The sequence below is a fragment of the Ranitomeya variabilis genome, chromosome 2 (genome assembly GCF_051348905.1).
Source record: "Ranitomeya variabilis isolate aRanVar5 chromosome 2, aRanVar5.hap1, whole genome shotgun sequence".
Classification (NCBI taxonomy): Eukaryota; Metazoa; Chordata; class Amphibia; order Anura; family Dendrobatidae; genus Ranitomeya; species Ranitomeya variabilis.
Genome location: NC_135233.1, coordinates 781,858,988 through 781,882,980, shown reverse-complemented (window position 1 = coordinate 781,882,980; position 23,993 = coordinate 781,858,988). Strand labels below are relative to the sequence as shown.

Sequence of the window (23,993 nt, the reverse complement as noted above, 5' to 3'; positions counted from 1 at the left end):
TAGGTGATATGTGTTAGACAGCCCGCCTGAGACTGACTGCCCTGCCGCTGTTTGGAGTATGGCTTAAAGCTGTATGTTATTCCACTCCCTCGGCGTTCCGGCCACCGGTAATGCGCCTCAGTAGGATGTTGCTCCGGTCTTACAGCACGACCCCTACTGGTATTCTCCTATCGCTTGATCTCGTTTCTCACTCAGCACAATCTATCTCGCTTCTAGTCCTTTCTTGGGCACCGCCGCTACCCGGAGCAGGCGCGGTCCCTTTACGTTCTTTCTCGTTGCCAAGCCTCTGTCAGGATCCCACCCCTGACAGAGACCCTACTGTCTCTTACTCCACAACACCCTCTGCCACTAGGTGTTACTTTGTTCAATCCAGTCAGCTTTCTCTTCTAACTTCCTGCCTGACCCCCAGTTTACCCACTATGGTGGGGAGTGGCCTAATGAATAGCACCCTTAGCTCCCCCCGGAGGCCCTGCTGTGAAATGTATTGGTGTCTGTGATACCTGATCAGATGAACTCCTTCAGTGCCATCGGACGCACCGTAGCTCCCCCTAGTGGCGGAGCCACAGTACTGCAACGACCAGGACTCTGGGGCGCTGCACTCCCCCCTGGTTACACACAGTACTCCGGGACTGGGAAGAAAACAACAATACAAGTTAGCAAAAAGACATACAATTTTGTTGAGTGCAATAACAATAAGTATACTTGAACAGGCTTCCCTTTATGGGAGGTGAGGACACTTAAACGTTACAAACATGGTTAACGTTATAAATTACAGGCTATAAATAACTCCTGTTACCCAACCGGGTATTCTACTAAGTGCAAAATTTGTTGAACAATAATTTAACATTGCCTTTAAGGACTCACACTCTAAATCCACTAAAGACCTTCCTATAATCACATTATAAGGCACTTTAACTTTTTCATTCTCCTACTTTGGATCTGCAGGACCGCCTGTCCTATCGGCACCAGACCTACTGCCTCTCCTTTCTATTACAGGTCCGCCCCGTTCAGCCAGGGCCTACTGCCTTTTCAACTACTATACACAGTATAGAACATAACATTTCTTTCAGTTTGAGAACACTGAGCCGGCTCTACTTGGCTCCTAGAAGGACTCACCCACTAACCCCTACGGGTTCACTTTCTGTCCTTAGTAACACATTATTAACTTTCGATGGGGAACGCAGGGTTTACCTTCTATCCCCCCCTTCTTTTTCTTACCAACATTATTAACTATCTTCTTTTCATAACGTTAAACTTGCTCTCTACTATGCATGCTGGACACCACGTCTACCTCTACGGGTCCACTGCATCCTTCCATTACCTTTCACTTTCTTCTTTCCGAAAACATTATCAGCATTTCTTTACATTTAACTAATTGCATACACATAACTTTTCTTGTACAACATTATCATCACTTTTCTCTTCATCAACGTTATTGCTACTTGTCTTAAGCAATATTACTATCAAAATGCGGCAAATGAACATCCCCTTTAAGAGGGGATCGAGTCTTTCTGAGGTAGTTCGTCTTTTCAGACTACCAGTCTATGCTCAGCAAAGGTTCCAGTGCGGTATCTTCGCAAAGAGTCCTTCTTTAAGTATTACCAGCAGGGAGCTCCTTTAACAAAGTGCAAACTATTTACAAGCAGTTTGTATCATGCACTGTTCATGATTCAGCAGTTTTTATAACATTGTGGAACAAAAAGCAAAAATGAAAGTGAAAGCAAAAATAAAAAGCAATAGGGATCCCGGGTAAACAAAGGGATCCCTTTAAGAGTTAACCCAGGACGGGTTTTAGCAGCAAAACAGCAAGGAAATAAACAGTTAACTATTTACAGTTTCAGGTTTCCGAGGCTTAGTTGGACGGCTTCCAGGGCTGCACCTGGCACTTAACCCTTCTCGGCCTGGGAAAAGTGAGGTCCAGGGTTACACCCAGTGCTGGACAAACGCCGTTAATCCGTCTTTCATGTATGGTTAAATCATGCGCAGCGATGGAGGTCTGCGCAGCTTGAGTATGGGCATTTGCTGCAGCAGAGGTAGAGGCTGCTGCAAGATCAGTCACTGGAACGGGGTCAGCAGCTGTGGCACTAGCAGTCACGGGAGTGATGTCAGTCATCAGGGCAGGGTCGTCCTTCATACCTGCTTCAGATGCGGTCCCTCCGGTGCCGGTCTGCTCCGTCTCCGCTGGGGTCTGGAACGCTGGTTGCGGGACCTTGTGCTGCGGCGTTGTCATCTCTGCTCGCAGCATACCCCTTCCCGGCAGCGCCTTGCTTTCCAGCTTCGGAGCGCTGGGACTTCTTTCCTGCTCCGGACCAGATGAGGCTGCCGACAGATGTCTGGTGAGGCTCCTGATGATGGCCTTCTTCCACCCGGCCTCGGTGCTCAGCTGCGTCCGCCGGGGTCGGTCGCTGAGCTCGTCCACTCCGGCCTGCAGGAATTCAGCATCAGCGGTGGAGGCCTAGTTGCGGTGCCCCTCCGGGTGGCTGGGGAAGTCCTCTGCTCCGACCCCACGCTCCGGCTCCGGGCGGCTCGCCATGGCGTCCTCCATGTCGCTGAATTCTTTTTCCTGGTCCTTTTCCCGCTCTCTCCTTCGTGGGCGGTTTCGTTTTCTCTGTCTCTGCCCACCATTGAGGATCAGGAGGCGGATCTCGGCTGCTGACGGACACGTCCTCAAGGGGCCGAGATATTTAGACTGGGCGGCCATTGTCTTTCGCGCTCTTCAGCTTGTTCACGCCCACTTCCACGCCCTTCTTCTTCTCCTGCGCTCTCCTTAGCGCTGTAATGGCGGCGGTTTTGGCGCAAACTTTTGGCGGCAAGTGACAATCCACAGTCTTTGCAATAAAGCACAGTCCAAGCACAGTAAATCACAGTTCCAAGGCACACATGACCTGATTCTTCAGGCTTAAGTAGATCCTGTTCATGACGCCAAGTTGGAGCGCCCCCACACCGCCACAGGGCCGAGGGGTACCCGGAGCCGGGCCTCTGAGTCTCAGAGTCCTGGGGTTGTCACGGTGGCTAGACCCGGTCCGTGGCCCTGTCTGTCAGTGGGGGACGTCCGGTGCAAATAGTGGTGTTGTAATAACGGTGCAGTTGTGGGGTGCAGGTCACGGTAAATAACGAGGACACCAGGTTGCAGTCTCTTTACCTCTTTACTGAAGATCTCTGGGTCCTCAGTCCAGAATACGGTTCGCCAGGCTACGCAAGTCCGGCCGGTCCAATGGCACTTCCAGAGTTCTCTTCACAGGTGGAAATCGGTGCCTTCCTTCTAGCGCTATGTGTTGCGGTCCTCCCCTGCTGTGCTCACGGAAAGTCCCCACAACCGTTATGTCTGTTTCTTAAGTTCCCTCACAACTGTATTAAATGATGTTCTTCTAATCTTCCGTCCCTCCCTTATTTCTGGTTAGAACGGCACCCGTTTGTCAGGTAGGCCTGGAGTTCTTCCGGGACCCTAGAGACGCCCCTCTCCCGCAATTGCCCCCCAAGACTTCATAGGTGATATGTGTTAGACAGCCCGCCTGAGACTGACTGCCCTGCCGCTGTTTGGAGTATGGCTTGAAGCTGTATGTTATTCCACTCCCTCGGCGTTCCGGCCACCGGTAATGCGCCTCAGTAGGATGTTGCTCCGGTCTTACAGCACGACCCCTACTGGTATTCTCCTATCGCTTGATCTCGTTTCTCACTCAGCACAATCTATCTCGCTTCTAGTCCTTTCTTGGGCACCGCCGCTACCCGGAGCAGGCGCGGTCCCTTTACGTTCTTTCTCGTTGCCAAGCCTCTGTCAGGATCCCACCCCTGACAGAGACCCTACTGTCTCTTACTCCACAACACCCTCTGCCACTAGGTGTTACTTCGTTCAATCCAGTCAGCTTTCTCTTCTAACTTCCTGCCTGACCCCCAGTTTACCCACTATGGTGGGGAGTGGCCTAATGAATAGCACCCTTAACTCCCCCCGGAGGCCCTGCTGTGAAATGTATTGGTGTCTGTGATACCTGATCAGATGAACTCCTTCAGTGCCATCGGACGCACCGTAGCTCCCCCTAGTGGCGGAGCCACAGTACTGCAACGACCAGGACTCTGGGGCGCTGCATCTGTAACACAATTACATCCCAGTCATACACTAATCTGTTGTGAATTTGGATTCTGGGCTCCCCCGGTGGCTACTGGTGGAATTGAACTGGTGTCTTTATCTTCTCTGTTCACCTGTTCCCATCAAGATGTGGGAGTCGCTATATAACCTTGCTTCTCTGTTAGTTGCTTGCCGGTCAACAATGTTACCAGAAGCCTCTCTGTGCTTGTTCCTGCTCCTAGACAACTACTAGATAAGTTGGACTCTTGTCCATGTTTGTTTTTGCATTTTTGTTCCAGTTCACAGCTGTAGTTTCGTTACTGTGTCTGGAAAGCTCTTGTGAACAGGAATTGCCACTCTGGTGTTATGAGTTAATGCCAGAGTCCTAAAGTAATTTTTGGATGGTGTTTTGATAGGGTTTTCAGCTGACCATGAAAGTGTCCTTTCTGTCTTCTGCTATGTAGTAAGTGGACCTCAAATTTGCTAAACCTATTTTCATACTACGTTTGTTATTTCATCTTAATTCACCGCCAATATATGTGGGGGGCCTCTGTCTCCTTTCGGGGTATTTCTCTAGAGGTGAGCTAGGACTAATATTTTCCTCTGCTAGCATTATTTAGTCCTCCGGCTGGTGCTGGGCATCTAGAATCAACGTAGGCATGCTACCCGGCCACTGCTAGTTGTGCGTTAGGTTTAGTTCATGGTCAGCTCAGTTCCCATCTTCCAAGAGCTAGTTCCTATATATGCTGATGCTATGTTCTCTTGCCATTGAGATCATGACAGTTTGACCGGCCACTAAAGGGTTAAAATCCTTGGCTGAGAAAGGAGAGAAATAAGAAGTCTGCTGAGATTTTTTTTTTTTTTTCCTCTTGAGTGTGCTCTTAATTGGACCTCTTGCCAGTCTGTCTATGCTGCAGCCTTTGTTTTTTTTTCTCTTTCTCTGCTTCTAATCTTTGAATGGCTCTGTGTCCACCTGTTTGTAATGGATCTTCAGAGTGTAACTGCAGGTTTGAATAATCTCGCCACGAAGGTACAACATTTGCAAGATTTTGTTTGTCATGCACCTGTATCTGAACCGAGAATTCCTTTGCCGGAATTTTTCTCGGGGAATAGATCTGGGTTTCAGAATTTTCGAAATAATTGCAAATTATTTTTGTCCCTGAAATCTCGCTCTGCCGGAGACCCTGCACAGCAGGTCAGGATTGTGATTTCCTTGCTCCGGGGCGACCCTCAAGACTGGGCTTTTTCATTGACACCAGGGGATCCTGCGTTGCTCAATGTGGATGCTGTGGTGGAGAGATTGCATCAGATCTGGGGGCAGGTGGTGGACAATTTGAGGTTGTCCCAGGAGAAGACTCAGCTTTTTGCCAACCGCCACCGTCGTGTTGGTCCTCGGCTTTGTGTTGGGGATTTGGTGTGGTTGTCTTCTCGTTTTGTCCCTATGAGGGTCTCTTCTCCTAAGTTTAAGCCTCGGTTCATCGGCCCGTATAAGATATTGGAGATTCTTAACCCTGTTTCCTTCCGTTTGGACCTCCCTGCATCCTTTTCTATTCATAACGTTTTTCATCGGTCATTATTGCGCAGGTATGAGGTACCGGTTGTGCCTTCCGTTGAGCCTCCTGCTCCGGTGTTGGTTGAGGGTGAGTTGGAGTACGTTGTGGAGAAAATCTTAGACTCCCGTGTTTCCAGACGGAGACTCCAGTATCTGGTCAAGTGGAAGGGATACGGCCAGGAGGATAATTCTTGGGTGAATGCATCTGATGTTCATGCCTCTGATCTGGTTCGTGCCTTTCATAGGGCCCATCCTGATCGCCCTGGTGGTTCTGGTGAGGGTTCGGTGCCCCCTCCTTGAGGGGGGGGTACTGTTGTGAATTTGGATTCTGGGCTCCCCCGGTGGCTACTGGTGGAATTGAACTGGTGTCTTTATCTTCTCTGTTCACCTGTTCCCATCAAGATGTGGGAGTCGCTATATAACCTTGCTTCTCTGTTAGTTGCTTGCCGGTCAACAATGTTACCAGAAGCCTCTCTGTGCTTGTTCCTGCTCCTAGACAACTACTAGATAAGTTGGACTCTTGTCCATGTTTGTTTTTGCATTTTTGTTCCAGTTCACAGCTGTAGTTTCGTTACTGTGTCTGGAAAGCTCTTGTGAACAGGAATTGCCACTCTGGTGTTATGAGTTAATGCCAGAGTCCTAAAGTAATTTTTGGATGGTGTTTTGATAGGGTTTTCAGCTGACCATGAAAGTGTCCTTTCTGTCTTCTGCTATGTAGTAAGTGGACCTCAAATTTGCTAAACCTATTTTCATACTACGTTTGTTATTTCATCTTAATTCACCGCCAATATATGTGGGGGGCCTCTGTCTCCTTTCGGGGTATTTCTCTAGAGGTGAGCTAGGACTAATATTTTCCTCTGCTAGCATTATTTAGTCCTCCGGCTGGTGCTGGGCATCTAGAATCAACGTAGGCATGCTACCCGGCCACTGCTAGTTGTGCGTTAGGTTTAGTTCATGGTCAGCTCAGTTCCCATCTTCCAAGAGCTAGTTCCTATATATGCTGATGCTATGTTCTCTTGCCATTGAGATCATGACACTAATCGGTGCACTGATGTACTATACTATGTGCACATGCCTGCAGTGTTATATGCACTGATTATACCTAGACCTCCCATTATAATGGATGGAATTATATATGATATATGGTGTCCTGGAGCCAGGCTCAGGAGCAGTCAGGATGACTGTATACTTGTGTTTGACCCTGACTCAGCTTGAATGGGTGATGCTGGAGCCGAAGACTCCACTGATAGTGACCTGAGCTGCATGAAAGTTCAAGTGGGTGCAATAAATCCTCACACTCACTGTGCCTCAGAGCGACTGCAGACACAAGATGCATGATTCTGTCCGGTCCTTGATCTCATGACCCTTGCAGATCTCTTCTCTCAAACTGCTCTCCAGACAGTCCTCCACGAGGAAGCATCCTGGCCAGCGCTCTGCTGAGGTGAGATCAGAAGACACGGCCACACAGTGTGTGCAGTGTGGGCATGTCTACAATACAGGGATGGCCGGCCACCACTTACAGGATTAAAGTAGCACAGTGCACTGCCAGAAGCCTCTTCTAGGTAGCAGGAAGTCGGGCGGCCCGCATCTGCTGCTGGGGAGACAGGCCCGGGGGGCACTTTCCCCTCTGCCACCTGGCCCAGCCCGCCCCTGGTGAAGTAACGAACACTTAAAGGGAATCTGTCACATCCTGGGACATATATGACCTATTAATATGGGCATGCAGGTAATAGAAATGTTAAACTTGTCCTACCTGTATGCCTCATATTAATGGTCTTATTGCTGAGAAATGTTATATTCTTTCTTTATGTTAATGATTTCTTCCAGGCTCCAGGGCATGCAGTAGCTGGAAGAAATCTCTGCCTTCTCTCTATATCTCTGCCTCCTGTAATATCACCCCCCCTCCCATGCACGTCAGATATGGCTCTGGAATCCTACGTCTGCGCCCTGCTCTCCCTCAGAAATACATACCTCATCCTCTCTTCTATGGGCACTGGAGTCAAGACAGGTGTCTAACACAAAGCATGCATCGAGAGGTGAGCAGGCAAGTGACATAATTTCTACTGATACCTGTCAGGATGCATGTCCTTTTGAAAGGAATTGTGCACCTGTCAAATTCATTACATTTGGATCTGCTGATCACAGGTGTCCTGGCTGCTATCAGCCGACATTATGTCACCGGCCCCATTCACCTTTTGATGCAGAAGTGAGCAGAACAAGATAAATCCTTTAACTTTATTCCTATAAAGGACTAATATAGACTAATATAGACTGCATTATTTTTTAATTATAATTTGCAGGCGCATATACTTTTTCCAATCTAAGGGCTAAAGATAAGAACATTCATAATGTGCATATTTTGTATGGTTTTGGTTTTGCATACATCGTTTTAAACCAACACATGGTTTGGAAAAAAAAGGGGGAAAGGTGTGAACTCTTGCACTCAGCTGTATTTCGGATGATGTGTATGCTAACCATAGTCTTGTTAAGGGCTCTTACTGTGCGCCATTCTACTCTTTACCAAAAACAGTATCCAAGCAGTGTGAATAAAGCAAAACAAACACAGAAAAAAACGTATTGTGTAAATGTGGCGCATATTTATATATGTGCTACACCTAATTGTTTTACATTTCTTAATAAAATGTAAAATTAAAACAGCCTGAGTAAAGGCCAACTTATACAGTCAGATAAATGGCGAATGAGCATTCAGTCATCAACCCGTGTAAACATGCTCCCAATTAACGCACTTTTTAGCTAATTGGATCATTCATGCAGACCATTAAAAGGAACTTGTCACCGGATTCATGCTGTCAAAACAGTGGGTAACAGGAATCAGATCCTGGCAGCACGATTGCCGCCAGATATACTACATATTTCTCTGAAATTCTCTGATGTTTCAGAGAAGTTATACCTTAAAGATCCGTACAGGAAACAGGGTCCGAGATGGGACTAGTCTGGGTCTACCTCATGCCAGCTCTTCCCAATGCAACTGTAAGCAATTGACAAATCTCCATTGTGAGAAACCTATCAATCAACTCTAGCAGTTCTGGGAAGAGCCAGCCGGTGATGAAGCAGGAACAGGCTCGTCTAGATGTGGTGATATATCAGCCAGAAAGGGATATTTATTTTTTTACTTATGTATTACAGTGCATTATGCCTGTCACATTCAGCCTACTAGGACTGAGGCCTGCACAACACAAAGCTCATAATAGTGTAGTCAGGAGAACCAAGTTGATGGTCTCTCCTGCGTATCTGGGCCGGACCCATCGGGGCTGTCACCAGTGTTGCAGGGGGAAGAGATTGCTGACCGGAGCAGTGCAGGGCACCTGACTGATGGGGGCGGGTCAGCCTTAAATAGCAGTTTGAGCGGGAAGATTGGACACTTGGCGTGGACCGAGCTTGTGAGTAGTAAGAGAAAGTGCATCGCTCATCTGCGTACCGGATCGGAGGCGCCGTCGTGGGATCTTCCAGCCGCCTTCCTCCAGCGCACAGAGACTGATAAGTTAACCTGTTACATTCTATTGCATTTGACTTTCCCTATCCTCCAATCACATTCCTTACCCCCCTGCTTGTACCATTACTGTTTCTATGCATAAAGAACCTGTTAACCCTTGTTCTGCCTCCTGTGTGTCACTGCATCCTACGCACCTGCTAGCATCCTACAATAGTACAGCAGGTTGTGTTAAATCCCAACCGCCCATGGCGTAATAGTACTTCAAAGAGGGGGAAGGGGTTAACAATCATTTTTATATTGGGAGAAAATCTGAACATCACGATCAGTTTATTTTTAAATATTTTATATTTTTAAACTTTTATTTCAGTTCTACCTTGTGTATTGTACGTATTGTAGTGTACAGTATTGTAGTGCCAATTAGTGTAAAATTGACAGGTTTTTAGCAGGGTCTATTAGGTATACTACCATGACAGCCATGGGGTCCACTATTATGCCACTGGCTGCCATAGCAACCATTGTCACCCTGAATTTGTGTCACTGGGTGGCCAATATGGAACCACCTCCCTTTATGTAACCACTTAAATTGGGTAAAATTGATGGAATGGGATTAGAAGCTAGCGACAATTCCGTCAGTTGCAGAAATGTGTGTTAGTGTCTGAAAAAACCCTTTCACAGGACCACTGCAGCTTGTGATTGGCTACATAGAATATCTGATAGCATACTATTCCAGACATTTGACTGCTGTAGACAACCAAAGGCCTTAGAGGTCCTGTAACCAGTGAGTGGTAAAATCATTACTTAGGTCCCTTTCACACATCAGTTTTGTTGCCGTCAGTCACAATCCGTTGGCTCGACGGATCCGTCGCCGATTGTGAAAAACTGATGCGATGGATCCGTTTTTTCGACGGATCCGACTAGTGGATCAGGCTACTTGGATCCTAAAAAAATCGGAGCATGCTCAGTTAAAAAAATGGAATCCATTGCCGGATTCTGTCATTTGACAGATTCGGCACCCATAGGCTTCCATTCGAGAAAACAACGGACGGCGACGGATCTTTCAATGGACACAAAAAACTTTACTTTGTCCGAACGACGGAAGAAACGTGAGGCAATCTGTCACTAATACAAGTCTATGAGAAAAAAATGGATCCAGCGGCATCAGTTGGGGGATCCGTTTTTTTTTCAAAATTCGACGGATTGCGACTGATAGCAAAAAACTGATGTGCAAATACAGATCATAGAGCAAACCTACACTGGATCCACCGGGATGAAAACAGATGCATATGGAACATTTTGCTATTTTCACAGAATCCAAGCCAAAGGTCCAGATTGTATTTAATGTGGACAACCCCTTTACCCCCTTCACCACCCAAGCCTATTTTCACCTTTGTAACCAGGCCAAATTTTACAATTCTGACCAATGTCACTTTATGTGGTAATAGCTCTGGAACACTTCAACAGAGTCCAGTGAACTTGAATTCTTGACTTTATTGTACTTCATGATAGTGGTAAAATTTGTTCAATATGACTTACATTTATTTGTGAAAATATCAGACATTTCGGTGAAAATTTTTTAAATTTTGCAATTTTCAAACGTAATTCTTTTGCCCTCATTTTTTAACATACTTTCTTCGTTAGGAAGTTAGAAGGGTTAAAAGTTGATCAGCAATTTATCATTTTATAACAAAATTTACAAAACCACTTTTTTAGGGACCACATGACATTGGAAGTGACTTTGTGGGGGGGAATATAGCAGAAATACCCAAAAGTGACAACATTCAAAAAACTGCACCCCTCAAAGTCCTCAAAACCACATTCAAGAAGTATATTAATCATTCACATGCTTCACAGAATTATTGCTATGTGGATGGAAAAAAATTAGCATTTTACTTTGTTTCACAAAAAAATTATCATATTTTTAGGACTGTAAGGCGCACCGGACCATAAGATGCACCCCAAATTTTCAGAAGGAGAATGGGGAAAAAAAATTAATTCAAATTAATGCGTCAAATGGGGGTCCATCTTACAGTCCGAGTTCAGCTTACCCTGGGACAATCATCAGCACTGGTGGAGCAGGGTCACAAGGTGTTTGTTGGTCCGGCGATGATATGACCCAGACTAGTGCGGCAGGTTCGGAGGTGCTCTGTGGTGCCGACATTTTGTGAAAACCCGGAACCCCTGCACATCCATTGCTGCGATGCGATGTTCTCCGGGAAATCCCATCTCAGGCTGGTGCTGCAGGTTCAGCGGTGCTCAGTGGTGCGGGGGCTCCAGCAACCTTTTGTGAAAACCCGGAACCCCCACACTTCCATTGCCTCGATGCTTTGGCCTGCGGGAAAATGGCCGAGATCTCAATCTGTGCAAGTTCTGCCTCCGTCTCTGTCATTTTGCATCTTCAGATGCGCACCAGAGCACCTGTGTGTGAATCACGTCACCTATCACATGAACTATCAAAGGGGATCGTGTGACATGTCACGTGATACATCAGGTACTGGGGGGAGCGCATGCCCTCTAAACTGACTGGGGTCCAGGCTACTCTTAGGCTGCCGTCACACTAGCAGTATTTGGTCAGTATTTTACATCAGTATTTGTAAGCCAAAACCAGGAGTGGGTGATAAATGCAGAAGTGGTGCATATGTTTCTATTAAACTTTTCCTCTATTTGTTCCACTCCTGGTTTTGGCTTACAAATACTGATGTAAAATACTTACCAAATACTGCTAGTGTGACAGCAGCCTTATTCTGGAAAATGTAACCGTGAGCACTACTAGAGAAGGGGTGCTAAGGACAGGTTCCCAAACCATATAGATTAATAGTAAGAGACCTAGCACTCAACTTTAAGTAAGATGCAGCAGGAAATATTTATTGTAGTAAATACAGGAAAACGTTTTGGTCAATTGTGACCTTCATCAGTTACAGGAGGTTATTAAATGACAGCCGGTAACGGGAATTATAATCGCTTCACGATCATATATCAAAATTAGTTCAGCGTGGTTGTTGTAGGCAAATCTGCTATGAGCAAATAGGAAGATTCCTGGAGCTGCAGCCTTATTCTGTCCTTGGTAGCACTATTAAACATAACTTAGTAGCTTAGGCTGGGGTCACACTTGTGGATGCAATGCGAGAAACCCGCGAGAGTCTCTCGCATCTATACCCGGCACTGCCGCTGGCACTCGGGACTGGAGTGTGCATTTGCATAGAAATAATGCAGCTGCACGCTCTGGTCCCGAGTGCCGGCAGCAGTGCCGGGTATTGATGAGAGAGACTTGCGCGAGTTTTTCGCATTGCACTCACAAGTGTGACCCCGACCTTAAGGTGAACCTGTCAGCAGGATTTTGCTAAGTAAACTACAGACACTGTCATCTTGCCGCTGTTATACTGATTAAAATGATACCTGGGGTGAAGAAATCCATCTCTTGGTTCTTGTGTAATCAGTGTTGGAAGTTTTCAGTTAATGAGATGTCTATAATCCAAGGCGGGACTGTAGGCAGAGTCTTTTCTTCCTGCTTTAAACCTGAGAAACCAAGGAAATACCTGCCCACAAGCCGCCCCAAAGCACAAACAGTTTGTCTCTATGCTGAGGAGATTTACAAAGCCATTTCTTTAGGGACCACATCACGTTTATAGTGACTTTGATGGGCCTATGTGACAGAAAATGCCCAAAAGTGACACCATTTTAAAAATTGCACCCTTCAAAGTCCACAAAACCACAAGACGTTTACCAACCCTTCAGGTGTTTCACAGGAATTAATCCAATGTGGAAGGAAAAAATTAAAATGTATATTTGTTGTGTAATTTCTCCTCAGTACTCCTGATAGCACATATATGGTGGAAAACCACTGTTTGGGTAAACAAGGCTCGAAAGGGAAGGAGTCTTTTTGATCACAAAATTGGCTGGAATAGATAGCGGACGCCATGTCGCGTTTGAAGAGCCCCTGATGTCCCTAAACAGTAGAAACACTCCAGAAACGACCCCATTTTGGAAACTACACCTCTCATTGAATTTATCTAGAGGTGTGGTGAGCATCTTAAGCCCACAGTTTAGCAGGATTTGATAACGTTGATCCGTGAAAATAAAAAATTACATTTTCCCCAAAAATATTGCTTTAGCCCAAAATTTTTCATTTTCACAAGTGTAGCAGGAGAAAATGAACCCCCAAAATTCTGTGCAATTTCTCTTGAGTTTATGAATACCCATCTGTGGGAGGAAACTACTGTTTGGGCACACTGCTGAGCTGCGAAAGGAAGGAGCAACATTTTTGAGTCCAGACTTTGATGGAATGATCTGTTGGTGCCATCTTGCGTTTGGAGAGCCTCTGATGTGCCTAAACAGGTTGAAGTGGGAATACTTTCCTGCAAAAAGGCAGAAAAATTATTTACAAAGTTCCCCCATAGACAACATTGGTAATGCATACTGAAGGTCAGGAATTTGTTCTACTCATTTTTAGCACCGTTTCTTGTGCAGTATAAGTGATTGGATAACTTTATTCTTTGTGTCGGTACAGCAATTTTCTATGTTTTGCTACTATCGTACACTAAAAATTTTTGTTTTTGCAAAAACAAGTATTTGCATCGCCATATTTTATGGCGTTCACTGTGTGGTAAAAGTGATACAAGTAAATTAGGGAAGCAAACAGTGCATATAGGGTCTTATCCTCACATTAAGTGTGTTTTTTTAACAGGGAGCTGCTCACCTGATGGTGTAAAGCAAAAGCATGTGCGCATCGGCTGCTGCAGATCCACAGGCCGCCCACACGACCTTACCAGAGACGTACAGGATAGTGGATTAAGTCTGCGCTGCCACAATGATAGAGATTCAAATGTAATGAACAACTCTGGTGGTTTATTCAATGCGTTTCAAGGTCTATCTGACCCCTTCATCAGGAAAATACCACAAAGACATACCGTATATCTTTGTGGTATTTTTCTGATGAAGGGGTCAGATAGATCTTGAAACGTGTTGAATGAACCACCAGAGCTTTTCATTTTCTGAGAGCATGTCACCTCCTGCTCTCAGAAGGAATTTACAGACCACAGTACCTGGGTGACCGCACAGCCATCTTTTGGCCCAGGGTCACTATGGAGACCATCAGCACAATGCGATCACAATCGCAGTTCTCAGATAGGACAGAGAGGGAGCTCCCTCTATAAACCTATCTATGACAGCAGCATCAGAGGGGTTAAATGCCCACGATCAGCGCTAGCACCAATCGTGGGTGTTTTTGCAGGGTGCCTTACATGTACGGTGGTTTGCGAGAACACACCTCCCATGGCGCCACACATGTATGTCAGATGTAGTAAACGGGTTAACCCTTTCACGACCTATGATGTATAGGTACATAATAGGTCGTGTCCATCCTTTTGATGTTGAGCCCACATCTTTCCCAGTACATAACAGCTGATTTAAGTGCCTGTGCGAATATGTAATTCAAGGAATTGTATTCTCTTCTTGCTTGTTTGTTTTAATCTATTTGTTTTGCAGACTGTATGATGGCAGACAAGCAGTGCTTGCAATTCTAGATCCAGTTATTATTAAAAACATTTTGGTGAAAGAGTGCTACACTAACTTCACAAACAGACGGGTAAGATTTCAGCAGAGTTAATGATGAAAATTACTACTTCTGCTATATGATACTCTACATCGCAAAAATCCCCTGAAACTATCACATTTGGGTGTATCTACTGTACATGGGTAAAAACAAAGAGGAAAAATGTCCTGCAGGTCATGGAAAAGGTGCATTGTACATATATTTAAGTGATGAATGTACATTAGGTTTAATGATAGCACGACTAGTTAGTAAATTCAGCTTATAGAAGACCTTATTAGTTATTTTTATAGCATCATTAACTCCAGGGTGCTGTATATGTGACAAGGGTTATATACTGTAAGATGGCCGCCTGACAGGTCCTTGAGGTGAGATGTGTATCATCAAGGTTGGTGATGTAAGTCCGTAAAAGCAGGCTCCAGCAAGTATAGTGCTGAGAGAGTTAATAGGCTGTATTGTGGCAGGGTTTACGAGCAATCAGAGAGATAGGTGGAACTGGCTGCTCACATATCCCCACCCCAGGTCGTGGTTCCACAGATAAAAAGCAAACCAGTCGTCTCATTCAATGTCTGAGAATGGAGATGAGAAGTCCTCCAGTGTCAAGTCTCCTGCCAGAGTTTTTTGTGCTGGATGTTACGCTGTCCTGGCAATCAACAAGTATGTGCCACTGTACTTGGACCATTTTTGTTTTCCCTGCGCCAAATGGCCATTTTATTATTTCCCATATTTTTAAGATTATAAGACACACTTTTTTGGAGGGGGAAATGGGGGGTGGGTCTTATAATCTGAATATAGCTAACTGAGAGGGAGGCGGCTCGAGTGAGATAATACTGCGGGCGCCAGGTTGGGAGGAGGACGTGTTCAGCTCTGCGAGGCTACAACAGGCTTCAGGCTTGCAGAAAATGTCGGCCAAGTCCCCGCACTTCCCATCGTTTTCACTACGGATGACTCTGGGAAAATGTCTGCCAATGCCAGCTTCCTGCAGCAGCGACCCTGCTTCCTGGGACCCCACTCCACCACAATCATTAACCCCCATAAAAGAGGATTATAAGATGCACCACAGTTTCATTAAAAACAATTCCTATTTTCCTCCCCAAAATTTTGGGTGTGTCTTATGGTCCGGTGCATCTTATAGTCCGCAAAATATGGTAGTTATTGCAAGGTTTATGGAGTTTGATTAAAACCTCCTGGGCATTGTTTAAATAGTAGCTTCCTGTGTGTATACCTCAAGCGCTGCCAATTGAGCGGAAACTTTACAATACATATTACAAAATATATGATATGTATATAAAATAGACAGACTCTGCCCTCGTGGATTTACTTTCTTTCCATTTATGATAGTAGAAATTAGCACAGAGGGTCAGCGGTTGGCACTGTTGCTTTGCAACTCTGATGTCTAACTATTTAGGTAGAGATGTAGGTAGAGATGTAGAAATAAGCACAGAAACAGTGTCCTTTCCCTCTCCTGACTAAATGCTGTTGCAACATAATACAGAGAGCATCTCCATAAATAAACATAAGCATTACGTTTGAGGAGGGTAAAAATTTGAGTTTCACTTTTAGCCATTATTAAGCTGGGACTACACCTTAACTTTTGGCTGCAACACAGGTCATGCAGCGAAAGATTGCTCTGTACGGCTGCAGTGTCACAGTATAAGGCAGAGAAATGGTGATAGATTATGATCTCTAGCATACCACAACCACAAGAAGTAGGTTGCATAGAATTTGAATCAGTCAGATTTTTAGCGTTCTGCTTGTTGCAGGTTGAAGTCTTCTGGGAAATCATATACCGGTAAGTGTTACTCCAATTTGAATCAGAAATCAGACAAATGTATATATACCATAAATATATTATTGAATTACACAACTATACAAAAAAAAATGTAAAAGTTAATAGTAAAACCAATAAACAATGAAAGCAAGGGAAGGCCGATGAGAGACAAAGTAATAAAGAAAATAAATCAATGCAAAGGGTAGCCACCAGATGGCAGAATGCTACCAAGGTGTGATGATAACAGGTATGTATAGGCAAATATGTACAGGCTTACGCTGTGTGCCCACGTTGCGTTTTTTATGCATTTCTGCCGCGTTTTGTGGTGCAGCGGAAAAGCTAAAAAACGCTTAAAAAGCACATTCCCGTGCTCCAGATTTTCCCGCTGCGGAATCGCATAACGGTAAAATCCGCAGCATGTTCATTATTTCTGCAGAATTGCGGCGATTCTGCCACCATAGGATTGCATTGCATTCACTTTACGCATGTGGCTATGCCCACCATGCGTAAAGTGAGCGCTTCATGACTCTCCTCCAGGCCATTGGGAACCATATTCCTGTAAAAAAAAAGAATTAAAATAAAAAATAGGGATATACTTACCATCTGGTGGCCCCCGGAGTGCTCCTGCCACTCAGCAGTGCACGCGGCGGCTTCCGTTCCCAGGGATGCATTGCGCGAATCACCTGGGATGACGTCGCGGTCACGTGACGTACCGGGAGCACCACTAAGGAGATCGGGGGTCGTTGGAAGGTGAGTATAACCATATTTTTTATTTTTTTTATTATTTATAACATTCTATCTTTTACTATTGATGCTGCATGGGCAGCATCAATAGTAAAAAGTTGGTCACATTTGTCAAACACTATGCTTGACAAGTGTGACCAACCTGTCAATCACTTTTCCAAGCGATGCTTCAAATCGCTTGTAAAGCGCAACCATTCTGCAAGCTAAAAACGCTTGAAAAACGCTTGTGTTTTGCGCGAAAATGCATGCCAATTCCGCATGCGATTTACCCACGGCAGGGAGTTGCAGAAATGCTGCGGACATTTCCGCAGCATTTCTCCAACGTGGGCACATAGCCTTAAAGTTAATTACAATGCAATTCTGCAAGTTGGGGCTTGCTCATATAATTGGCGAGTAGCCAGCATATTACTTGGGTGAGCGCTATCCTATTTCATCGGATAGCACTAGCTCCAATCATAAACTATGGTGCAGTGCCAACTAACGTTTATTTTCTCATGCCAAGTCGCACACTTATACAAGTCTATGACACATTGTATTATTATTTTTGGGTGTGTCTGATTATAATGCATCTTTATCTCGTCACTATTTATTTTAATGTTGTGCATTACATTGCACCAAATATCTATATATCTAATTGCATTGTAATTAACTTTCTGCATATTGTAGCAAAGCCAGGTAGTGCAGGGTTAAATCCCAGCTCTGCAGAGTTTTAGTAAATGCACCTGCAGTGTTTTGCTAAGAACCAGGAAATGGATGTTGCAGAGTGGAGAGACCAGCCAAAATGTGAGCTGTACTTGGGAGAGAGACAAGTGATGGAGTGACTGGAGAGATGGCTGAGGAACTGAGCAGTCTTTGGTCCTAGAACAAAAAGGACCTTTTAATGGTGGACAGTCTAGCATTCTGTGCGAGCTGAAGAGATCTCATACTGACCTTTTTGTGGGTGGACGAATACCTGCCAGAGTATCAGACGTATTTCTGCAGTAGTATTGACCAGGCATATAGTACTGTAGTTTCCTATTGTGTTTACCAGTGTGCCAGAGCTAATAAACCTTGCCTTGTTCGACTAAAGAAGTTGCCTGTGGGAACGCTGCCTAATGCCTACAATATACATGCCTATACACAACTGTTATCATCACTCCTTGGTAGTATTCTGCTATTTGGTGGCTACCCTTTGTATTGTTTTCTTGTCTTCATTATTTTGTGTCTCTCATTGGCCTCCCCTTGCTTTCATTATTTCTTGTTTTTACTATTAACTTTACAATTTTATTTTTATTGTGTAGTTGTGTATCGTACTAAAATATTTACAGAATATATACATTTGCCTGATATCTGATTCAAATTGCAGTTACACTTATATGATATTTTATCCTTTTCTGTGTACTTTTATCTATATTAGAATTACCTTTTCGATTATAGGCATCTTTGAAGTCTGCTAGGGGTCACAATGAGATTCACCTGCATTATGCTGTGATGTACCAGTAGCATACAGCCAGGGCCGTATTTAGAGTTTCTGCTGCCCTAGTCACTTTTCATGCTGCCTCCCCCATTGGTGAGTATGACTAATGCTGACACTGTCGGCTGTTACTTAGGCTACTTTGACATCAGCGATTTTTGACATTTGCTGAAGATTCGGCAGTTTCTCCACATCTGCCGCATAATGGATCACTTACAGAAACACTGCGTTCAGCCTCATTCATTCCCTGTGGGACTTGCGGACATGTGCAGCACTTGCGGTTTTGCCGCGATCCGGCAAATGCGGTACTTGCAGCAACAGAAAAAAAAATGATGCTAGCAGTGTTTTTTTGTCTCACCGCAAGTGCAAAACCTTAAGTGCCGCACATGTCCGCAAGTCCCATAGGGAATGAATGAGGCCGAACGCAGAGTTGCCGGCCCGTAAGTGATCCGTTACAAGGTAGATGCGGAAAAACTGCTGGATCTGCCGCGAATTGAGAAAATCGCTGATGTGAAAGTAGCCTTAGCAAACCTTTCCATTAGTTGTCATGTGAGAATCTGGTGGATCTCATACACAGTACATGGTCAGTTGATTCTGCCACGGTTGCAAGATTTGGCTGACAGATTTTTAAAGGGAACCTGTCAGTCGATTCATATTACCAAAACCACGGGCAGAATCACTCAGACTGCAAACAGGGACGTTTATCTCTGCAATGCTCTGACATTTCAGAGAGCATAGTTTGAAGAGCTGGATGGGTAATTTAGTGAGAGAACTGACTTATCTGTACAGCATGAGCCCCACACAGCCTCCCTATATACAGCATGAGCCCCACACAGCCTCCCTATATACACTGCATGAGCCCCACACAGCCTCCCTATATACTGCATGAGCCCCACACATCCTCCCTATGTATACAGCATGAGCCCCACACAGCCTCCCTATATACAGCATGAGCCCCACACATCCTCCCTATGTATGCAGCATGAGCCCCACACAGCCTCCCTATATACACTGCATGAGCCCCACACAGCCTCCCTATATACACTGCATGAGCCCCACACAGCCTCCCTATATACTGCATGAGCCCCACACAGCCTCCCTATATACTGCATGAGCCCCACACATCCTCCCTATGTATACAGCATGAGCCCCACACAGCCTCCGTATATACACTGCATGAGCCCCACACAGCCTCCCTATATACAGCATGAGACCCACACATCCTCCCTATGTATACAGCATGAGACCCAAACAGCCTCCCTATATACACTGCATGAGCCCCACACAGCCTCCCTATACAGAGCATGAGCCCCACACAGTCTCCCTATATACAGCATGAGCCCCACACAGCCTCCCTATATACAGCATGAGACCCAAACAGCCTCCCTATATACACTGCATGAGCCCCACACAGCCTCCCTATACAGAGCATGAGCCCCACACAGCCTCCCCATATACTGCATGAACCCCACACAGCCTCCCCATATACTGCATGAGCCCCACACAGCCTCCCTATACAGAGCATGAGCCCCACACAGTCTCCCTATATACAGCATGAGCCCCACACAGCCTCCCTATGTATACAGCATGAGCCCCACACAGCCTCCCTATATACAGCATGAGACCCAAACAGCCTCCCTATATACACTGCATGAGCCCCACACAGCCTCCCTATATACACTGCATGAGCCCCACACAGCCTCCCTATATACACTGCATGAGCCCCATACAGCCTCCCTATACAGAGCATGAGCCCCACACAGCCTCCCTATATACAGCATGAGCCCCACACAGCCTCCCTATATATACAGCATGAGCCCCACACAGCCTCCCTATATACAGCATGAGCCCCACACAGCCTCACTATATACAGCATGATCCCCACAGAGCCTCCCTATATACTGCATGAGCCCTACACAGCCTCCCCATATATACAGCATGAGCCCCACACAGCCTCCCTATATACCCTGCATGAGCCCCACACAGCCTCCCTATATACCCTCATGAGCCCCACACAGCCTCCCTATATTCACTGCATGACCCCCACACAGCCTCCCTATATACTGCATGAGCCCCACACAGCCTCCCTATGTATACAGCATGAGCCCCACACAGCCTCCCCATATACAGCATGAGCCCCAAACAGCCTCCCTATATACAGCATGAGCCCCAAACAGCCTCCCTATACACACTGCATGAGCCCCACACAGCCTCCCTATATACTGCATGAGCTCCATACAGCCTCCCTATACAGAGCATGAGCCCCACACAGCCTCCCTATATATACAGCATGAGCCCCACACAGCCTCCCTATATACAGCATGAGCCCCACACAGCCTCCCTATATATACCGCATGAGCCCCACACAGCCTCCCTATATACAGCATGAGCCCCACACAGCCTCCCTATTTACAGCATGATCCCCACAGAGCCTCCCTATATACTGCATGAGCCCCACACAGCCTCCCCATATATACAGCATGAGCCCCACACAGCCTCCCTATATACCCTTCATGAGCCCCACACAGCCTCCCTATATACAGCATGAGCCCCACACAGCCTCCCTATATACAGCATGAGCCCCACACAGCCTCCCTAAGTACCCTCATGAGCCCCACACAGCCTCCCTATATACCCTCATGAGCCCCACACAGCCTCCCTAAGTACCCTCATGAGCCCCACACAGCCTCCCTATATACCCTCATGAGCCCCACACAGCCTCCCTATATACTGCATGAGCCCCATACAGCCTCCCTATACAGAGCATGAGCCCCACACAGCCTCCCTATATATACTGACGGGAGGGAGGTGTGGGCTGCAGCACAGGGTGACGGGAGGGAGGTGTGGAGCTGCAGTACGGGGTGATGGGAGGGAGGTATGGGGCTGCAGCAGCATAGCTAGGAGCAGATCCTCTGTGGTTTGTGTGGAAACCCTCCAGCAAGTGTTTGGTTTCCCTCCACCATAGGTTAAATTAAGCAGTACATGGTGCCCATTGAAATTAATGGATTGAACTATACAGAACTATCTAAGCCTGTGTCGCAGCTACCTAACTGAGCGCTGCACAGAGATTCCTCCAGGCTTTCAGCTGGACATCTTCTCTTCACTCGCTCCTCAGCAGTGACTCGTCCGAGATCCCCTCCCCCGCAGCAGCCAGGATTAAGGTGGGTGGGGCGACCCCCTGGTGGGCGGGGCGACCCCGGACTTTAAAAAAAAAAAAAAATTAAACTTGCTCAGGTGCCGCCCCCCACTCATAGACCCGCCCTAGGCACGTGCCCTCAAGTGCCTAGTGGCAAATACGGCCCTGCATAGAGCACTTTTTGGTCACGTAACTTGTGTTGGAACAAAAATCACTGTGTGGCCCTACTTAGACTGTTGGAGAATTATAAAAAAAAAAGGCAAAAAAAATTTTGACTTTGCTTTCTAAAAAATATGCCACACATACACAATATGTGAAAAAGGCCTTACATGACACTATGTTTTTATTCTAGAATTTTGGTCTCAATGGTCCCTTGGACTCTGCAATATCAATTGCTGAGGATGAGCAATGGAAGAGGATTCGCACAGTTCTGTCACCCACATTCACCAGTGGGAAACTTAAGGAGGTAATGGCAAATTTATCTATAACTAATTTCTTTTTCATTTACACTTTAACCCTTTCTGGGTTTATTTTTGTAGTTTTGTTTTTTCAGCACTCTTTCTAGGAGTCCTAACTTTTGTATTTTTCTGTTGATATAGCTGTATGAGAGCTTTTTTTTTGCAGTTCAATTTATTGTTTTGTTTTCCACCATTCGTTTTACAATATTACGTACTGAAAACAGGAACAAATTCCATTGGGAGTGAAATTGTGAAACTACTGCAATTCCACCATTATTTTCCCAGGTTTTGTTTTCACAGCATTTATTGGGCACTAAAATTATCTTGTATGATTTGTTTATGGTGATATCAAACTTATATAGTTTTTTTCATATTTTATTAGTGAAAAAAATGTTTGTCTTACCATTTTTTGAAACCCGTAACTTGTATTTCCAAACCCGTAACTTTGTATTTTTTTTTAACCCCTTTCTGACATCAGACATAATATTCTGTCCATATGCCCTGAGCCTATTTGACCATGGAATGAATATTATGTAATCCGTGCATTTACTGAACATACATTTCAGTAGGCCAACATTTCAGATTTTAAAATCATTTCTCCAGCTGGGGTTTAAAGCATTCTAATTTACTGAGATAATGACTTTTGGGTTTTCATTGGCTGTAAGCCATAATCATCAACATTAACAGAAATAAACACTTGAAAGAGATCACTCTGTTTGTAACGACTCTGTATAATATATGAGTTTCACTTTTTGTATTGAAGAACTGAAATGAATTAACTTTTTGATGATATTCTAATTTTGTGAGAAGCACCTGTATATACAGTACCTCCAACACAAATCGTACTGTTCTTCATGCAGCCAGACATTTCATTTCACAGCACAATTAATTAAACACTACCTCAATGCAAATTTTTGGTATAGAGCGAGTAGCTGCTAATCCCAGGGGTGGTCACATCAGAAAGTGTCTCTTGGACAGGGAAGCATATTGGATGCTTAATCTTGACACATTATCCAAATGGTTTAAATCTACAACGGGAATTAATGTTATATGCTTTGCTTTGTTCAAATGCCATTCACATTTTTTTATTTATTTATTTATTTTTTTTGCTATTGTTGTTTGTTCACAAACTTTTGTAATGGTTTTAGAATTATTCACTTATGTGTGTTTTTCACGCCCACATGGTGCTTTTATTCAATTATGACAATTTATCATGTGTCTGACCATCGGTGTTCCAATTGGTTTATGGTTGTATAAATTACTCTGCATTCAGCTCATGTTTAGCTTTGTCATAGAATACAATGGATGTTCGAAAAGCGTAGCTGTGTCTACACTCATAAAGGAATCTATGAATCTTTTTTAATCCAATAATTTTTTGCCAGTTTGGAAGCTGGATCATTTTGTCTCTTTATTTCTACAAGTAGATCCAAACTGACATCTCTTATTTTTAGATGTTTCACATCATGAACCACTATTCAAATACACTTGTGCGGAATATCCAGGTTTATGTCGACAAGGACGAGTCATGTGCCATGAAAGAGTAAGTCTGATTTTGTAATATGTATGTTGAAGCCGAAGTTTATTTCTTTAAAAACAGAATTATAGGATCTTGACTCAAGTGATGGTCCGAACTGTCTCCCAGGTAGCGGTCTCCTCACTCCTGAGGAGTGGAACTTGGCAGATTCTCCCAGTTGGCTTTACACTGACAGCCAGCTTCGAGAACAGGGAATACTCCGATTTCTGCTGTCTGTAATCAATTGCATTCGCATCCTGCACACACACAAAAAAATTGAGAACATGAAGGACACCAGCACGAC

At 45.1% G+C, this 23,993-nt stretch overlaps 1 protein-coding gene across 2 annotated transcripts in view; it reads left to right on the top strand.

Moving 5' to 3' along the window:
- LOC143807835 (cytochrome P450 3A9-like) overlaps positions 1–23,993 on the top strand; it is a 118,679-nt gene that overhangs the window by 59,361 nt on the left and 35,325 nt on the right. The window contains exons 4-6 of one of the 2 annotated variants that reach the window (XM_077289798.1): positions 14,551–14,650; positions 22,071–22,184; positions 23,628–23,716. In XM_077289798.1, coding sequence (XP_077145913.1) covers positions 14,551–14,650; positions 22,071–22,184; positions 23,628–23,716 — 303 coding nt within the window. Of the gene's footprint in view, positions 1–14,550; positions 14,651–15,184; positions 15,272–22,070; positions 22,185–23,627; positions 23,717–23,993 lie in introns of those variants that run through there. The other variant, XM_077289799.1, reaches the window with a different exon arrangement.